We start from the raw sequence: 18,118 nt of genomic DNA, 5'->3' as shown, positions 1-18,118 counted from the left end.
GCAAATTCAATGGGGAAATTCAAAACATAATATCATTCTGCATTAAAACAAAACTGCTTTGAATCCTGAAACGTTCTTTGACTTTGTTGTTTGTACAGGAGGTACGTTGTCCATCATACTTTCAACTTTTGAACAGGAAATTCCATGTGTCATTAAATTCAAATTAATTCATATCTTCCTCAGTTTTTCTTTTGACTTTTCTGTAAATAGGGTACTATGGTGACAGCTCACCACCCCTTTATTCTAAGTATAAAGTCCTTTTTTCTTGTTGAAAGCAAATTATCAATATTGTGTATTGATCTTTTGGAGTTGTAAAAGGGAAAATGTGATGTCTTAAATGGAGTCATTATTAACCCGTTGAGGACAAGTCCCAAGTATACTAGGGTAGGTGTCTCTGAGAAATGCGTGTTGTAGCAAAATCAGTCCATCCTCATTGGGGTTTGACACTCGTAACAAATGATGACCATCACAATCTCCATCTGAATGTTTGTTTGCAGTGTGAAATATGCACAATAATTTATAGATCCCTAGCCCAGTTTATTCCTCCTGCCACCCAAGATTTTATGCGAGCTGCCCTCGTATAGAGCATTATGGTTTTTGTACTAGTATTTGCCTGGTGCTACAACCTAAGGCAATAAGATTTCTTTTCTAAATCATTTATCATAATAGTATGTTAAAATGTTAAGTATTTTCTTTTATTTAGCCTTTAAAGATAGCACGGACACTCATGAATACTTCTATCATGTGCTAAATTTTCTTCCAATAGATATTAATGCCTACAGTGTACTGCACCATAGTTTACTGGATGACGGGCCAACCAAGTGAGGGAGGGCGCTTCACATTATTTGTCGCCATGGCAATTATGACATCATTAGTTGCCCAGTCCTTAGGTTTGATCATAGGTGCAGGATTGCCACTGGAGGTGAGAGCTGTCTCTTTGTTTGTTTATTTCATTCCAATTTGTTTGTAATTTTCCTTCATCACTTTGATCCCCGAGAGCATTAACTAATGTCTTTTTGATCAGAAAGGTCAATTTTTCATTGGCTCCATTGCTATGAGAACATGATCTTAATTACTACACAAATTGTATATATTGGTGCCTGAATTACTTTTTTTTTTTGCATTGCAGAGCAGCCAAATTCCCTCTGATTTTGCAGGTCTCCTGAAAACTGAAAGTTTTTCTTGTCTGGATAAGAGAACCCTGATTGCACTCAGAATGTTACCATCTCTGATTGCATTCAGAACATTACTATCCCTGATTGCAGTCAGAATGTTACCATGCCTGATTGGTCTCAGAATATAAGCATCCCTGATTGTACCCGGGTTGTCAGCATCTGGATTGCACTCAATATTAGCAGTCCTGATGGCACTCAAAATGTTAGCATTCCTGACTGCACTCAGAATGTGAACATCCTTGATGCATTCAGAATGTTAGCGAGTCCTATAACTCATGAATGTCATCCCCTTGATTGCACTCAAAATGTTAATCTCTGTGATTACAGTCAGAATGTAACCATCCCAGATTGCAGTCAGAATATTGAGATCCCTGATTGCACTCAGATTATAAGCATCCCAGATTGTACTCAGAATGTCACCATCTGCAATTCACTCAATATTAGCAGCCCTGATTGCTGTCAGAATATGTGCATCTCTGATGCATTCAGAATAATAGCAACCATCATAACACTTGAATATTAACATTCTTGATTGCACTCAGAATGTTGACAGCCCTGATGGCACTCAGAATGTCAACCTCTCTGATTGTAATCGGAATGTCACCATCCCCGATTGCATTCAGAATATGAGCATCCGTGATTGTACTCAGAAAGTCAACATTTGCAGTCCAGTTGGCACTGAGGGTGTAACATTCCTGGTTGCACTCAGAATGTGTGCGCCACTGATGCATTCAGAAGGTTAGCAACCCTGATAACACTTGAATCATGGAGGTGGGGTCCCACCTCCCTGCTTGAATGTTGGCATTCTTGATGGCACTCAGAGTGTTAACAGTCTTGATTACACTCAGAATTTTGACATCTCTCATTCCACTCAAAATATTAGCAGCCCTAATTAATTTGTACCGTCTTATCATCAAAATGCTGTTATTATCATTATTGTTCATCTGGCATTTTAACATTATAAATACAAGGAGAAAATCATGTTGCATGATATAAAGAATGTGGAGATTCTAGATGCATGCTGAAGTTGAAGTCTGCAGATAGTGATTCTGGCAATCCTAGCTCTGGTCTGTTTTGGCCAATAGGTGGCAGTCTTTGTGGGTCCCGTCAGCAGCATCCCCATTCTCCTCTTCTCGGGTTTTTTCGTCACCCTGGAGAACATCCCGGACTACCTCCAATGGATGAGCTACGGCTCCTTCGTCCGCTACTCATACGAGGGCGTGATGATCTCCATCTATGGACTGAATCGCAGTGCCATCGCCTGCAAGAGCGGCTCCGTCTGCATCTTCGAGACGGCGCAGGACATTCTAGATGAACTCGACATCGGCTCGGACAACCTTGAGCTGGACTTTGGTGTCCTCCTGGTGTTCTTTGTGGTGCTGCGCTTGATCTGCTACTTCATCCTCCGACTGAAGGTGAAGAGACTGCTGTGAGCGGCTGGAAAGAAAACTCTTTAACAGTGATGCAATAGACCAAACACTATGTTTGTATTGTAGGGTAAATGCTTTTACAATTAGGACTTGCTGTCATTCCAAGTGATATTCAAGACTCTTTTTGAGGCACCAGCGCTGAGGAGAAGACAGGGTCACAGTGTACAATATGACACTGAATCATTCACAGCTGTTGTATGAGAGAAATTTGTGAATTTCTGACTGTACAATACACGCTATCATTGTGCACAATCTACTATCACAACAGCATGTTATGCTGCATACCTAGTGTTCATATTGTCAAAAAAGCACATGCTTACCAAGAATTACACTGTGATAAATACACACTGTGATGCGCACACACTGTGATGAGTACACAATGTGATTTGTTCGTACTGTGATGAGTACACACTGTGATGTGTACACACTATGATGTGCACACACTGTGACTGTCAGGGTTCTCGCCAGGAATTTCTTCACGCTTGTCGGCATTTATGCGCGCTGTTGTGGGGGTGGGTACGGGAGGGGGGTTCCCCCTCCCGCGCAAAGCGCGGACGCCTTCGCTAATGCTCAATACAACACAGATAAATCGCCGCTAAAATGCCACTAAATGCGACATTTTCACGGAGATGTAATGAACGTTGTGAGGGGCATATTCTCACAGAAACAATGCAGAAACTCCATACCTTTTGTTAGCGGCAGTTCCTAAATAATAAATGAAAGAGAAGTAGGTGCCGATGGTGGAGGTTCCGATTTCTTTTAGGCCTTTCCTGTTTCACTGTTATAATAATTAGCCGCCTCTGCATCGCAACAACGCGCGCCGTGTTGCTTTCTCGCCGTCTGCTCGACCACGTGGTAGGCCTATTGCATGCAGATGCGCGAGAAGCGATCGAAAACTTTCGGGACATCGTTGCACTTTCATTTCTGGGTATACTGCGGTAGTTTGGCCGTGACATCAAAGAGATATCATACAAAAATGTAATGATGGTCATTATTCCGAAGGTTTGTTTAATCATAAAATGAAACGATTCATTACTGAGTACTTCGAAGGTTTGTAATCGAAAACAACAACAACACCAAAGGTCGGTACTACAGATGAATGTTCAAAATAAAACTGATTTCGTTCGAAGATTAACAAGCATTTTTTCTTTATTATTTTCCGATCAACGAACCTTCAGAAAGGAATCTATCATCTATCATCGTTATTGTTTCAGAATAACAAACCTTCAGAATAAGAAAACACCCTTTTGGGGCCGTTGTTGTATTCCGAAATTATACTGGCAGAACATTCGAAATAACAAAACTGATTTCGTTTGGATATAAACGAATATTTTCTCCTTTATAATTTTTCTATTAACGATCATTCAGAATTAAGAATGTAGAGTATTATTTTGCCATTATTCTTTCGGAGTAACGAACCCTGAGGGTAAGAAAACTGTAACCGTTTTCATTTCTTCTTTATCGTTTTCCGATTAACGATCGTTCAGAATTAAGAATCTAAAGTATTATATCGTTATTCTTTCGCAGTAACGAACCTTCAGAGTAAAAGAAAACTGTAACCGTTTTGGGGCCGTCGTTTTATTCTGAAATTTCAATGACGGAAACGTTCGAAATAACAAAACTGATTTCATTGTGAAATGAACGGACATTTTTTAAAATCATTTTTGGATTAACGAACCTTCAGAATAAGGAATATAGTATTATTTTTTCATTAATCTGTCGGAGTAACGAACCCTAAGAGTAAGAAAAGTGCATCTGTTTTTTGGGCAGTTTTATTCCAAATTTCACTGGCAAAACGTTCGAAATGACGCACTGATTTCGTTTTGAAATTTACGGACATTTTTCTTTATTCAATTTTCGGTTAACGAACCTTCAGAATAAAGAATCTATTATTATTTCATCATTACTACTTCTGTCGGAATAACAGACCCTTATAGAGTACGAAAACACGCTGTTTTGTGCCGTCGTTTTATTCCGAAATTTCACTGACAGAAACGTTCGAAATAACAAAACTGATTTCGTTGTGAAATGAACGGACATTTTTTCTAATCATTTTTTGGATTAACGAACCTTCAGAATAGGGAATCTAGCATTATTTTATCATTAATCTGTCGGAGTAACGAACCCTCAGAGTAAGAAAACTGCAACTGTTTTGGGGCAGTCGTTTTATTCCAAAATTTCACTGGCAAAACGTTTGAAATGACGCACTGATTTCGTTTTGAAATTTACGGACATTTTTCTTTATTCAATTTTCGGTTAACGAACTTTCAGAATAAAGAATCTACAATTTATTATTTCATCATTACTACTTCTGTCGGAATAACAGACCCTTAGAGTACGAAAACACGCTGTTTTGTGCCGTCGTTTTATTCCGAAATTTCACTGGCAGAACGTTCGAAATGACAAAACTGATTTCGTCGTGAAATGAACGGACATTTTTTCTTAATCATTCTTGGATTAACGAACCTTCAGAATAAAGAATCTAGCATCATTTTATCATTAATCTGGCGGAGTAACGAAAAAAAAATGAATCCTGGTGGCGATAACTGATGCTGGTGTAGAGAAAAACAAAGACAGCTCGCTCAAAAGATGCTTCCTTCTTTGCAGATTATTTTCTCCCCAGTCATTCCTATCGTTCTCCTCCCATGAATCCCTGCCATGCACGGACGATGATCAAAACAAAATGTTACCGATGCTGCAATGAAAAAAAAAAAAGAAAGAAACACTCCCTCAAAGCAAATTATCTACACTTTTCAAGTTGAACAAATTGATGTTCGTAATGAAGAATAAAAAAAAAAAAGCACGACCTCAAGCAGTGGGGAAACTTGATATCATGGCTTGTGGAAATTTCCATGATATTTCCACGAAAGCCAGGTGTCAGATAAAGAATGTCGCGCGTATACTGCCACCTTGCTTCAGTGGTCGTAAACAGCGTGTACATTGCATGTAAACTAACTGGGAACATTGATGAATGATCATCATTTATTTTCTGCCCATGAAGGCCCCCTAACCCACCTTTTAACAAACCAAGCCAGAAGCACGTGGAGCATTACGTATACGTTGAACTTGAAAGACCATCATGACAGAATTACTATAAATTTCGGCCCGGAGAAGGAAAATGGAATATTCACGAATGACGTTTACAAATCCATAGAAATTGAAAAGGCTAAAATGGAACGCATGGCTTTTTAGATTTTAAAAAAAAATAACCCACTAAAACTACCAAAACCTAAATAACAATTTGCATTTGCTTACTCCATCGCACGTTCTTTTTTTTCTTTTCTTTTTTTAACGAAAAATGGAGTTAATTTTCTCTCTGCGGCAATGCTTTGAACGCATCTAATTTTGCGTCATTGCCGATGGCCAGCTTCCTAAAGAATTGATACGAATCCTTTCAAATATACGAAACAGTCTAAAGATCCTGGATCCTGGCGGTGAATTTCGGTGGTATTATAAATCCTGCTCACTATCAAAATTTAATCATCTGTTCCTTGCGCCATTTTACCAACCAACTGTTCCTGAAAATTTCATCCTAATCTGTTCCCAAATTTTGACTTATTTTGCGAATAGAGAGACAGACAGGCAGACAAACTAACAAACAAACCAAAGCAGCCAAAAAAAGAAAAGAAAATACAACCTTTGGCGGAGGGGGGCATGCATTTCGCGTAACCCGACAACAAGCGTGACAACAAGCGAGCACGTGTCAGCCTTCCTCAGCCTCGCTCGGCCTCCGACCCTCTCTTCCCGTCCTCTCTCTCCCTCTCACAATACACTGTAGCGTTGTACACGCAGGCGGCTGGATAAGTGGCCGGCTGGGTGCTTGTGCATGTGTGTGTGGATCCCAAATCAGAGCGCATGTGAGTGAGCAAGTGTGTGATGTGGTGTGTATCAGCAGGGAGGTGAGACCTCCCTGGTATCAGCTAGTACGTCGCTCTGTTGAGCCGCGTTGTTGTGATCGGTGCGGTGACTGCGTGGGTAAATTTTTGCGCTTGTATAAGTATGTAAACTGCAGCTGCTTTCAACATCTAGCTTCTTTTCTAGCCAGATAATAAAGACTGAAAAAGGCGAGAAATTGGTCCGAACTTAGCTCGTCAAGCAAGTTACCCTTGTCGGCAAGTTCACGCGTGGTGTTACCCTTGTCGGCAAGTTTTACCCTTGTCGGCAATTGCTTCTTCAAACCGCACGCTTGTCGGGGCCGACAAGGGTGATATACGCTGGCGAGATCCCTGCTACTACAGTGTTGTACTCAATGTGTATCTGTGTGATTACAGTGCGTTCAGCTTTGCCAGCTGTGCTGAGAACTCACTGCAAATCGTAATTCCATTGACTGCTGTAAATTAGACCCACTTTTACTTAGGGGAAGCACTGCTGTAATTCTTTGTGTTCATTGATAGGTCTTGATATGTCGATATTAATGTACCTCGCTGTCATAACGAGGTCTAGATTGAGAGCCTCAGGTAACATCACTGAGAACAAAGCTTTCAGCAGAAAGGGGGATGATGTTTCTTCAGTGGGACCAATGGAGTAGATATTGTTTTGAATAGTGTGTGATATACTCTCAGCCAAAAGTGTGTGGTCATTGATTGATGGACGGAGTTTCATTTTGAGACTACACTCATGGAACACAGTCAACACTCATTGTCTGCATGTGTACCCTCTTTAATACCCACATAGAATAGAGAGAAGGGTGAGAGTTTGATTTTTCAATTTGTTTCGCTGATAGGCTTGAATAAAATCAAGATATACAGTTATGTTTGCCAAGCAGAATCAAGACAAGATGGACAAGGTGTGAGCAGGAATGTTTAACCCGTTGAGGATGGACTGATTTTGCTGCAACATGCATTTCCCATAGACACCTGCCCAAGTATACTCGGGACTCGTCCTCAACGCGTTAATATCTCATTTGTTATGAGTAGGGCCTAACTATGCAGTTACCTGATTTATACACTTAATGATTCTGTTCCATGCAGAGAATGCACATTGGTCTACATGAAGGATTCCTATACAAATGTAACCTGAATAATTATATCCTGAACAATGGCTACTGCTCTCTTTAGGGAAAAGAAAGTGAGTAATTATTCATCCAGGCCTTGTGTACTGATTCTCATGAACTGGAGTTTGCATGTTCTCAACTGGATTATGTTGTGTGAACAAATACATTTGTTCTGCAATGAGGTATTTCAGCTGAGATGTCCAAAAGTCTGCTCTGATGTCATTGCGAGTGACATACAAAGTTTTACTCATTTGTAGGAAAAATCTCCTGTAGTTTCTCGGAATCTTGGTCCCCTTCCTTATGCAAAAGTAGAGAAGATCTGAATTATTTTTTTTCTTTTTATTTAAAATTCAGCCAGCTTAAAATGTGTATGCTATGCAAGGTGTATTATTCTTAAGCGCACATTCACAAAATGTCAGTGTTTTGTCCCCTTCGGGTCATATAATTGTGGGCTTTGCTATGTTAAATAAAAAACATGAGAATATTTTACTACCTTTTAGAGAAGACTGCACCGCCTCTATGGCTACAGACAACTCTGCCTCTATGACTACAGACAACTCTATCATTATTGTCACAAAAATCTGTCTGGCAGTTAATGTCTGGCATCTCACAATCATGTATTTGGGATGGGGTGGGGTCAGTTCAATTATCATTAAAGATGAGGACCTGCAGACATCATAGTCCAACATTTGTTTAACTGTATTTCAATGACTAACAACTCTCTTGCACCTGATGAAGTAAGGCTGAAAGTTCTGATTCACTCGCTTATGGCCATTGCAGTATTTTCACAAACCTCATGGTTGCATTCTTTTACAAGGTACAAACACTTGGCAAGGTATAGAAGCCAGGTGGTATTATACAAATTCAAACTATGATTAATGTAGTTGGTGCAGGGTTTTTTAAAGTTTATTACTATTGTTTTTACTATTGTTGTTGGGTTTTTTTTGCCAAGCCATTGCAGCAGTACTATCAGCATTTGTGTTGCAGAAACCAAGTATCTTCCAAGCATTTTTTTTCTCTCTCTCTCACTCTTTGTTTTCATTGTAGATGAGGTTGGGGTACAGTTTTCCAGGTCTTTACCTTCAGGCTGAATCATGGGCAAAGTTTGTTGTACTCATGACAATCATGCACTGTCAATAGACAGTTTGATAGTCAGGGCTCGACACTAACGGTGGCCCGGTGGCCCGGGGCCACCAAAAATGAAAGTTGGGCCACTAAATTTCAAAAAAGGGCAAATTTGGTGGCCCGCCTCGGCCCACCAAATTTTTTTGAAAAGTATGTCAATAAATTCGTAACTTTTTTGCGCCAGAAATTAGCAGTTAGATTTGTTTAAAGGATGGATGAAAAGGACTGAATGAGTGCCTGAGAGTGAGTGTTGCAAGTTTGTTGAAGTTTATTTATGAGTAGATAATTATGTCCAACTTCTAATTCTTACTATCATAAAACTTAAATATTTGACTCATTAAAAAGAAGGACTTTTAATGTTTTTATTGTTTTTTTCGGGACACCAAATTTTTCTCTCGGGCCACCAAAAATTTGAAATTTAGGATTTTGGTGGCCCCATCGGGCCACCAAACAAAAAAGTTAGTGTCGAGCCATGTCATCAACATGTTCAGAGTGTGTGTATGTGTGAGTGATTGTTTGTGTATGTCAACTACCTTAGTCTTAAGTAAAAAAAGCTGTTGACCAAAAATATAAAACAAACAAAAAGCAAGTAAAAATCAACCCAACCCAAATCAACAACAAAAAACAACAATGACATCAACAAACAATACATTTCCCCTTTTGGACCACATTAAGAATGCTAACCATTCCCTGTTGCAATAATTTGCCTTCATATTTCTATCGAATTCTGGCAAATTGATTTTTTTAACCTGATATAGGTGGTATGTCATTGTGTTTTATTTGCATGCATTGGAATGATTATGTATTGTAATATTTCAGTGTTTTATCCAGAGTGAGGGCATAATTATTTTGATATGGGCAATGTCTCAGAAATGAAAGTGGAAATGATGATGCTAATAATGATACTACCATTAACCCTTACACTGTGGTGTTTGCAGATTAGAATGGATGTCTGTAAACTAACTGCCAAGTCAAGGGAATAGAGATTGCCTATTACTCCCATTGTGACACAGTGGCTTTCCTGTGGAACTGAAACACACATTGTTTGCCTGAGTAGGCTGGCTGACCTACATCTTGGTCAAGCGTTGATTATGTTTAAATTAATGCTAATGAAAAAAAAAAAACATGGCAAGTTACAGCCGAGAGCTTCCACGCATAAAGGGCTGAGCATATTGCAAATGATAATAACGATAGTGACAATAATCATAGAGAGTAATAATATATTTTTGTCAATTCTTATAACAGTGATAATAACTGAACTTTGTTATGCACCACATCTGCTATACTCTGACATTGCTGAAAAAAAAAAATGATAATGAATTGATATCTCTAGATGTGAGAAGACCATGGACAAAAACATTTAGTAGTATTGTGATTTTCTGTAAAGTATTCCAAAGGGTGTACTGCGCATCAAAATGGCATTACACTAGTCACATATTATGCATGAAGTAAGTTGATCTACTGCCTGTGATGTTATCAACTAAAAAAATTGCAGTATACAGGATATCATTTTGAGTCTCATCATCTCTAAAGTGATTTTCAGAATGTAGTTTACAAATTAAAGGCAAAAGAAAAAGATGCAGAGCTGTCCAAGAAACTCAGCGCTTATAATCATCACTAAAAAAAAAAAAAAAAAAAAAAAACGCAGAATAACCCTGCTGTTCTGTCTGGTTCATTAATACTGCATTTATGCCCTCAGATGAATGGTATTGGATTCATGTTGAAACTATAATCAATTGTAAACCACCAACAAATTTCAACAAGAAGTAAAAATCCAAAGGAAATGTATTAAGTAAAAATGTGACTCAAAAGTATGTTTGCCTGTGAAAAGGAACAGTAATAGTCAAATTACTAGTAGTATACTTTCAGTGTATTTCAATACCAAGTAATGAAAAGCAAAGAGCTATGTAAATAGACGAGCAATATGTAATAATTTAAAACGAATGTGACGTGTGTGATGAAGCAAGGTTTTATTGTATCAAAAAGATTTTAAGAAAGAAAACAGAAGTAAGATTTATGCATATTATGAACCTGGGAAACTGAAGCTGTTGTGTTTTCTTTATTATGGCAGATTTCTTGTCTAAAATGATGGTGTCATTTTTTTAGTGTTTGCTATTTTATGCTGTAAAATTATCTTATTTTGGTCAGTGTGTCGTGATTATTGGAAATGTTACCATTCCATGAGAATCCATTATGTGCATAATCTGTTGTTAATCTTGAGCATTGCACCGTAGCAGCTACAATTCCCCAAGTGTTCAGTGCATATTCATTGCAGAGATTTATTACTAGTATGTTCCTCCAGAAAACTACAGAGCACAGTTTAGTATTTTTTCCGAGATTGGATTGCAGAAGTAAAATTATTTATATTTTTGTATGCAAATATTATCACTGACGCTTTTGTCTATCACTGTGTTAACATTCTGTGTAAAATGTACATTGTTGGAGGTTGTGTTTAGCTTAAATCATGGAGCATGTTTGATGTTTAAAAGCTATCTCTTCCTTGATGATAAAGACTGTCTTGTTTATTTAACCCATTTTGCATAATGTTGTAACAGCTGCTTCATTTCTGCATAGGACGCGCCAAGTTCCCCAAAACAGCGGGTTGAGGCAGCATTTGTGAAGATCAGATTTTACGGCAAATGGAGTGTGAGCCCATACACATGCCACATTGGCACATTGTCAGTGATTAGGTCACACACACCAAACTTACCCACATTGGTGCAGATGATGATCGAAAGTGAACATAGAGGGAGCTATGCTACACTTTGTTTCAGAGCCACCCGTACGTAGAGATACGGCTCTGCTTTGTGTGTTATGTGTGTGTGTGTGTGTGTGTGTGTGTGTGTGGTGATTTGCATTTTGATTGTGGAAACTCAGCATAAAGAGATTGGATATTAGTTCTAACTTAAGATAACTGATAGAACAAACTTTGTTTCTGTGATACCAATGGAACAATTATTGTTTGGTTTTCTTTATTCTTTTTCGTGCCCCTTGACCACTCAGAAAAAGTGGTAAGGGTCATTACAAATACCCTATAATTATTTTTCATTCATTTTGTTATTATTTTTTCCTTCTTTTTGGTACTGTCTTTGCTTTAATGAATACAACTTCCTTGCTCCAAAGATTTATCTTCATATGCTTTAAATCAAGTATCCACTGTTATCTTTGTAGAGCTTGGAAAATTGTGCGAAGTGATCAGATCATGCCACTGATTATCAGTAATTCCTAATTTCATTTGATGCGTTCTTCAGATTAACGTGGCTGGCAAAATTATCTTTCTTTATGACAGCATGCATGGTTATCTTTCTGAGTTATTTGTTCCCCAAGAGAGTTTAATGTTTTGTATCTCCATATTATTTACTTGTAGTGAGGAAGAGAGAGCTGGGCTCTCAAAAACAGATTAAGATTATAAAGGAATAGATAATGTTCAATAATTATTCTGAATGGAAAGTGTAATATTTTGCGTGAAAAAAAATTGTAATTTGTTATAATAGCATAGTCTGTGTGGCCTGGATTTTGTTTTGTTTTCTTTTGTTTTGTTTTTTTTTTTTTTTTTTTGAACAAGGTAGTTGTGTACAGGGTTCACTTGGCATAAGGAAGGTAAAGAATATTTCTACACGCAAGTGAAGGGAAAGCATGTTTTATCAATCATTGTTGTATAAATGTGGATTTTTTTTTCATGAAACAGAATTTTTTTTTTTTTTTTTGCTGGTCTGTGTGTCATGTCTATGTGGATTTCAGAATTCAGTGTGGAACGGGTTAAGATGAAATGAATTGATGAATCATGATTTTATGTTTTTGTACGCATCATATGTCACTGAATATTTTTATAATGTAATGTAGGCACTTAAAATCACTGTTCAACACTATTTCCAATGTGAAAACTCACTATTTTAGTTTATAGAGTTTGATCATAAAACAAGCTAAGTGCAATTTTCCACTCTTAAGTCCATAATCAGATGGAGCAAAGTAAAAACTCTTTAGCGATACCTCGCTTGTTATACAGAAATATTCTAGAAGTCATAAAGAAATACCCCATATTTTCATATTATTTTCTTTGTTCTCTATAGCAGGTTTAATCACAAATATCGCTCGTTTTTTGCGATCAAACTCTAAATTTGTTCACAGATCTTTTGCTGGCGATATAGTTCTCACCATTTTTTGTGTAAGAGAGAGTTTTGTTATGTTTTGTTTTGTTTTGTTCTCTGAGGTATTGGAATTATGTAGTTCCGTAATACATTGGCAGATTCAAACTTTGTCTCTTTTTTTTCTCAGTTCATTCGTAGTGTTAAACAGTTTGTTCTGTTTCGTTTTGTTTTTATAAAAATGAAGTATGAGAATAAGTGGAGGTATCACATCGAGTTACATGGGAGATATCATTTATGTTTCCTATTACTTAAAAAAGAATGATTTACCAGTGTCGGCAAATCCTGTAATCCATTCCAACGTTGATATGATAAGCAGTTGTGCATTCATTTTCCATTCTCGGATCCACGTTCAAAATAATAATCGTATGTATTTCAGATCATATTGAGTTTGATTTTACCCCCATTGTCCATTATTACGTCAGGGATGACAGTATGTTTCCATGACTGCTGATTGGAAAAGAATGACTGGAATTGGAAATAAGCTTCCGAACACAGAGAAATCGATAAAAGTATCAAATTTGGGGGGAAAACAATTATTAGACTATTTAGACTATAAGACGTGTCTCTAGTAACAGAGATGAGTAAATGAATACACATTTGAATAGACATTTGTTACTTCTGTAGATTAGATTTTACGTGCAGTTAGAAGTGTAAATTTGGGGAAAAGCAAATTGTTTTCTAGTGGAATTGAAATAATGCGTATAATGTATACAACGTACGTGATATCTTAGAAGTACCCAGCTGTTTTGAGTTGTGGTTAGGATGAAATAAGGCTACCTGAATGTGATAAAGGTTACTGTGGCCATGTATAAATCCACTTTCGTAAATCACCGGACCGTTGAATAATGCAGCGTAAAGCACAACAGTAGGCCTAAACAAAGAAAACAATAAGCTAAGAATAAGATGACTAAACATCATATTCTGTATCACTGTAGGAGAAGCCTCGTTCTTGCTACATATGATTGTATGAATAATATTGGATTCACGGGATACACTAATTGAAGAGAAAGACTTCATACTTTGAGTGCAAAACTTGATTTACACAACTTTTCCGCCCAAATTATTTCAATGATGTAAAGTAAATAAATCACATTGCTCTTTTTCTCTCATTTTAATCCACGCTTCTGTAAATCTGGGCTTCCATGACTATCAGAGGTTCAGTGTGTACAGTCTCCATAAATTGGAAAGAAAGGCAATTGCCACGTTGGTTGTATTCACGTCGAAAGACCTCATACCTGTCAGTGTAATGTTGCTGTGGTTCTCTAGTTTTAGTGAAAGACGTGAAGTAAGGGATTGTTTCATGACGTCACTATCATACGTGTTTTTACCCTGAGTTTGGATGAAGGAAAGTGTTGTGGCTATAGGTGTTGAAAGTGATTGAGTATATCTTGCCACGTTTAGCCAAATGCCAAGTACTATATTCATTTTGTTTGCAGGTGATTTTGGTCATTATCTTGAAGCAAAGGTCGAGTGTGTTGTCGCTTCATCAAGTTTTTTTTTTCTTTAATTCAAAGTACGATAACTTGCCGCCAACTGTGACCTGTGGTGTGTGTGCGCATAACCTCTTAATTTACGCAAATCATTCTTGCCATTGTTTTGATGAAAGCGAGCAGGAAATCGATATTGAGTATAGATTGAATACATTCTACATTATTGTATAACTATTCTCTTTTTTATATGTACAAGAAAGTCTGATATTGATCAAAATGCGTACGCTACCAACGTGAATATAATATTGTCAACGTGGCGTAATGATCTATCCATTAGAGAAAAGAAGGCTTTAATTAATGTCAATACTTCTGTAAGCTTCAATATCCTCGTCATTCTTAATGGAAAATATTTGTCTCTCTATATAATTATGGTAAAGAATATTATACACTGTTTGTTGAAGATCGCACTTTAAGATGAAGATGGTAGTGGATTTTCTCATGCATGAAGCTGTATGTATGTAAAGGTCTTTAAACAGTATTAACTCATTCTGGTTTTTGTTCGATCAAGCGTTGTGCGCTTTTCTTGGCACATTGAAATCATTGGAATGTCTGGGGAATGAACTCTATGTATTGGCAATGATGACTACCTCAAATACGCTCGTTGTTTTAACATTATACGCTGTATATCGTTTACCTGTACAGGCAGAACATAAAGTCAGGCATTTAGATTCATAGTTCCCTGTAGCCGAGATCCCGGTATACAATGAAACATGAAATCTACAAAAATGTTGGCAGTTGTGAGAATATCGGTGCTTTGCCGTATCATTAGCTTGCGTTATTCGGTTTGTATCATATAGGATTAAAACATCGAAACGGAGCAGAATTTTTTTTTCCTTTAATAGTGGGTAACCTCGCAAATTTCTGCATTGACTGTAACAGAGGAGAGAAAGAAGTCGAAATAAAATGTAACAGTACGAATTCCATTGAAATCGGGCCAAGAATAAGGAAGGCGTGTAATAATCTATTTAACATATTAAACATGCAATGTAAGTAAAACATGACGTCATCACTACAAAATTCTCTGATTGGTCGGTTCGCAGAAATACAGGGAATCATGATTCCTGTCAAAATTTGTAGCGGCTGACCTATGACTCCTTTAACGTTACGGAGGTGTCATTGCTAAATCATTCAACCTGTCATAATATAGAAGTTTGGAGGAGAAGTTTGATGGAAACGATAATTAAAATGTTTCTTGTGGGATTGTTAGAGCCGGGGACATTGAATGTTTCTACAGATAGGACTTAAATGGCGCTGTATAAATGCATTAGGGAAAGTGTGTGCGTAAGGATATTGTAGGGTTTTGAAATCATCGCAAGATTTCATCTGATTAGCGGAATGGCTGTGTAAATGGTCTCACAGATGGTATGAATTTTAAAATATGATTTGCGAAAATTGCATTTGTTTCACGTGTAATGCACGATTATCATTGTGATTCGGCAAGCCCTTATCACCAATGTCCACTGAGAAGAAAGGCAGAGTACAATCTTGGTATAATAAAGCAGACTTAATCTCAAGCAATGTAGAGCGCCAACCCTCCAGTTTGTACAATTTATATGCTTTGCGGGAAACAAAGATAAATGTTAGATATAGATTATAATACTTCTCGCACAGGACAATTTACCATTACGCACAGTACATCGCCCAATATTGACAATTTTATTATGTGCACGATACTTTGTAGGGAGCCAAACCTAAGTTAAAACAGTTATTTTGATACACGTGTTACTGAATTTGGACAATTCGCGTTTGGCCAACTTCCATGCATGTGAGTCTAAGGGTCATTTTACACTGTTGTTTTTTGATTTTTTTTTTTAATTCAGACGGGTAGTGAAACAGAGCAAACTTTTTTTAAGGTGAATGAGAAGAATGCATGTTGCATGTTGTTTTCACTGGACAGATCAATATTTTTACCCGCCATGAATAAGCATGTTAATGTAATATTGCTAGAAGATGCTCTTGGTAAACTTTGCATGAAACACAGTCGATTTTGGAACATTGTAATGCGCTTGGTCACTCTCTCTACCGAGTTCCGTAGTATGACGCTGTGGTAAGGTTCACTTTAAAGAGAGTCAAATATTGATTACATGTTCGAATATTTTGTTATTGTCAATGCATTGTTTTGGAAGTTGTGAATGTTATTAATTATTGATGTATTTCGTGTAAACATGAAAATGGAGTCAGACCGATACACTCCGTATTGAGTATGTCGCTACTTTGTTAATATGATTAAAAATGTTTCAGCTACAATCAATCATTACTTTGCTATTATGAAGTTTGTTTTCAGTATCTCGTGTTTGTTTTTGTTGTTTTTCTCTTCTGGAAACAAGACTACTTGCACAAATTGGAAAGTTATTGTTCTATGCCACTGGGCAAGTAACCTGGCTTCACCGGAGTGTTACACATCACAGTCAACCTCTCCTAAGACGATTTCGCTCAAGTAGAAAATTGCCTCGAGTGAAAGGAAAATCTTCCCCGCGATGAAATATAAGAGTGTGCTTATTCTAGTGTGTAAGTTGAAATTTATTTGTGGTCCCCCTGGATTCGTCTTTATAGGCGAAGCTGACTGTGTAAAGACAATATACAATGACGTAAAGGAAGAATGATATTGACAGCATGCGTTCGTCTACTATGGGGCAGATTCCTGGGAGTTATTTCTTTTTTCCAAAGGGCAATGTCGTCGGTATCCCTGCATAGTTCAGTCATAGTTGCACACTTTTGTTATCGGGGACGGGAAGGGTATATTGGTTCCATAACATCTTACTCCAATTATGAAATATTGGCACGCCAAGCCAAACATAAATCTACCCGCAAACATAACCCTAACCCTAATCCTAATCCTAATCCTCATATCAAATTAAACCTACAACTTTATCACAACCCTTACCCAAACTCTAAGTCCATGGAGAAAAGAAGACGGGAGCAATTGCCGCAGCCGCTATCGTGTCATCGGGTAAATCGTGTCTGATGAATGGATGTGCAAGCAAAGGATTCGAACCCGGGCCGGTGCAGTACCTATCAACATTGTTGCACATGGTACCATACACTATAGTGCACGTATAATGCCCAATTTCTGTCATGTACATTATACATTCAACAACACCTGGATCGAATCCAAATAAACCCGAAAAAAGTCCTTCGACTTACGACATACATGTACTTCCAATTTCGACTTACACAATAATGACTTGTTTATATCCGGTAAAACTTTTTCTTCGCCTTAGTCAGTTTTCGACGACTTAAGCCAGGCTGACACTTGCACGAATTTTGGCTACGATTTTGTCGTGGCAAGTCGTGACCAAAATTTTGAACAATTCAAAATTCTCGTCCGGACATGGCACGCAGGTCACGACGGGTCTACGCACAGTTCACGCCAGTTTACGACTAGTTTGCGCACTGGCACGACTCGAGTCGTGCCAATGCGTGCCACAGAATCGTGCAAGTGTTAAGCCAGGCTGACACTTGCACGACTTTTGGCCACGATTTTGCCGTGGCAAGTCGTGACCAAAATTTTGTCCCGACATGGCACGCAGATTTACACAATTCTCGTCCGACTCGACATGCGCACGCAGGTCACGACGGGGCCACGATCTACGCACACTTCACGCCAATTTACGACAAGTTTGCGCACTGGCACGATTCGAGTCGTGCCAATGCGTGCCGCAGAATCGTGCAAGTGTCAGCCTGGCTTTATGCCAATTGTTTATCAATAAAATAACGTAATGAAATGCACAAGTCGAAAACTGACAAATCCAGAAGA

At 37.9% G+C, this 18,118-nt stretch overlaps 1 protein-coding gene across 1 annotated transcript in view; it reads left to right on the top strand.

The window, feature by feature from the left end:
* LOC139731848 (ATP-binding cassette subfamily G member 4-like) overlaps positions 1-2,883 on the top strand; it is a 122,887-nt gene extending 120,004 nt beyond the window's left edge. Inside the window, exons 13-14 of the mRNA XM_071642722.1 lie at positions 767-922; positions 2,261-2,883. Coding sequence (XP_071498823.1) covers positions 767-922; positions 2,261-2,608 — 504 coding nt within the window. The 3' untranslated portion in view covers positions 2,609-2,883. The remainder of the gene's footprint in view (positions 1-766; positions 923-2,260) is intronic.
* Positions 2,884-18,118: the final 15,235 nt, after the last annotated feature.

The sequence above is a fragment of the Diadema antillarum genome, unplaced genomic scaffold (genome assembly GCF_040938485.1).
Source record: "Diadema antillarum isolate AM-2024a unplaced genomic scaffold, OU_Dant_1.0 seq00000386_RagTag, whole genome shotgun sequence".
Classification (NCBI taxonomy): Eukaryota; Metazoa; Echinodermata; class Echinoidea; order Diadematoida; family Diadematidae; genus Diadema; species Diadema antillarum.
The sequence above is the reverse complement of the archived record's forward strand: the minus strand, read 5'-3'. Positions and strand labels throughout refer to the sequence as shown.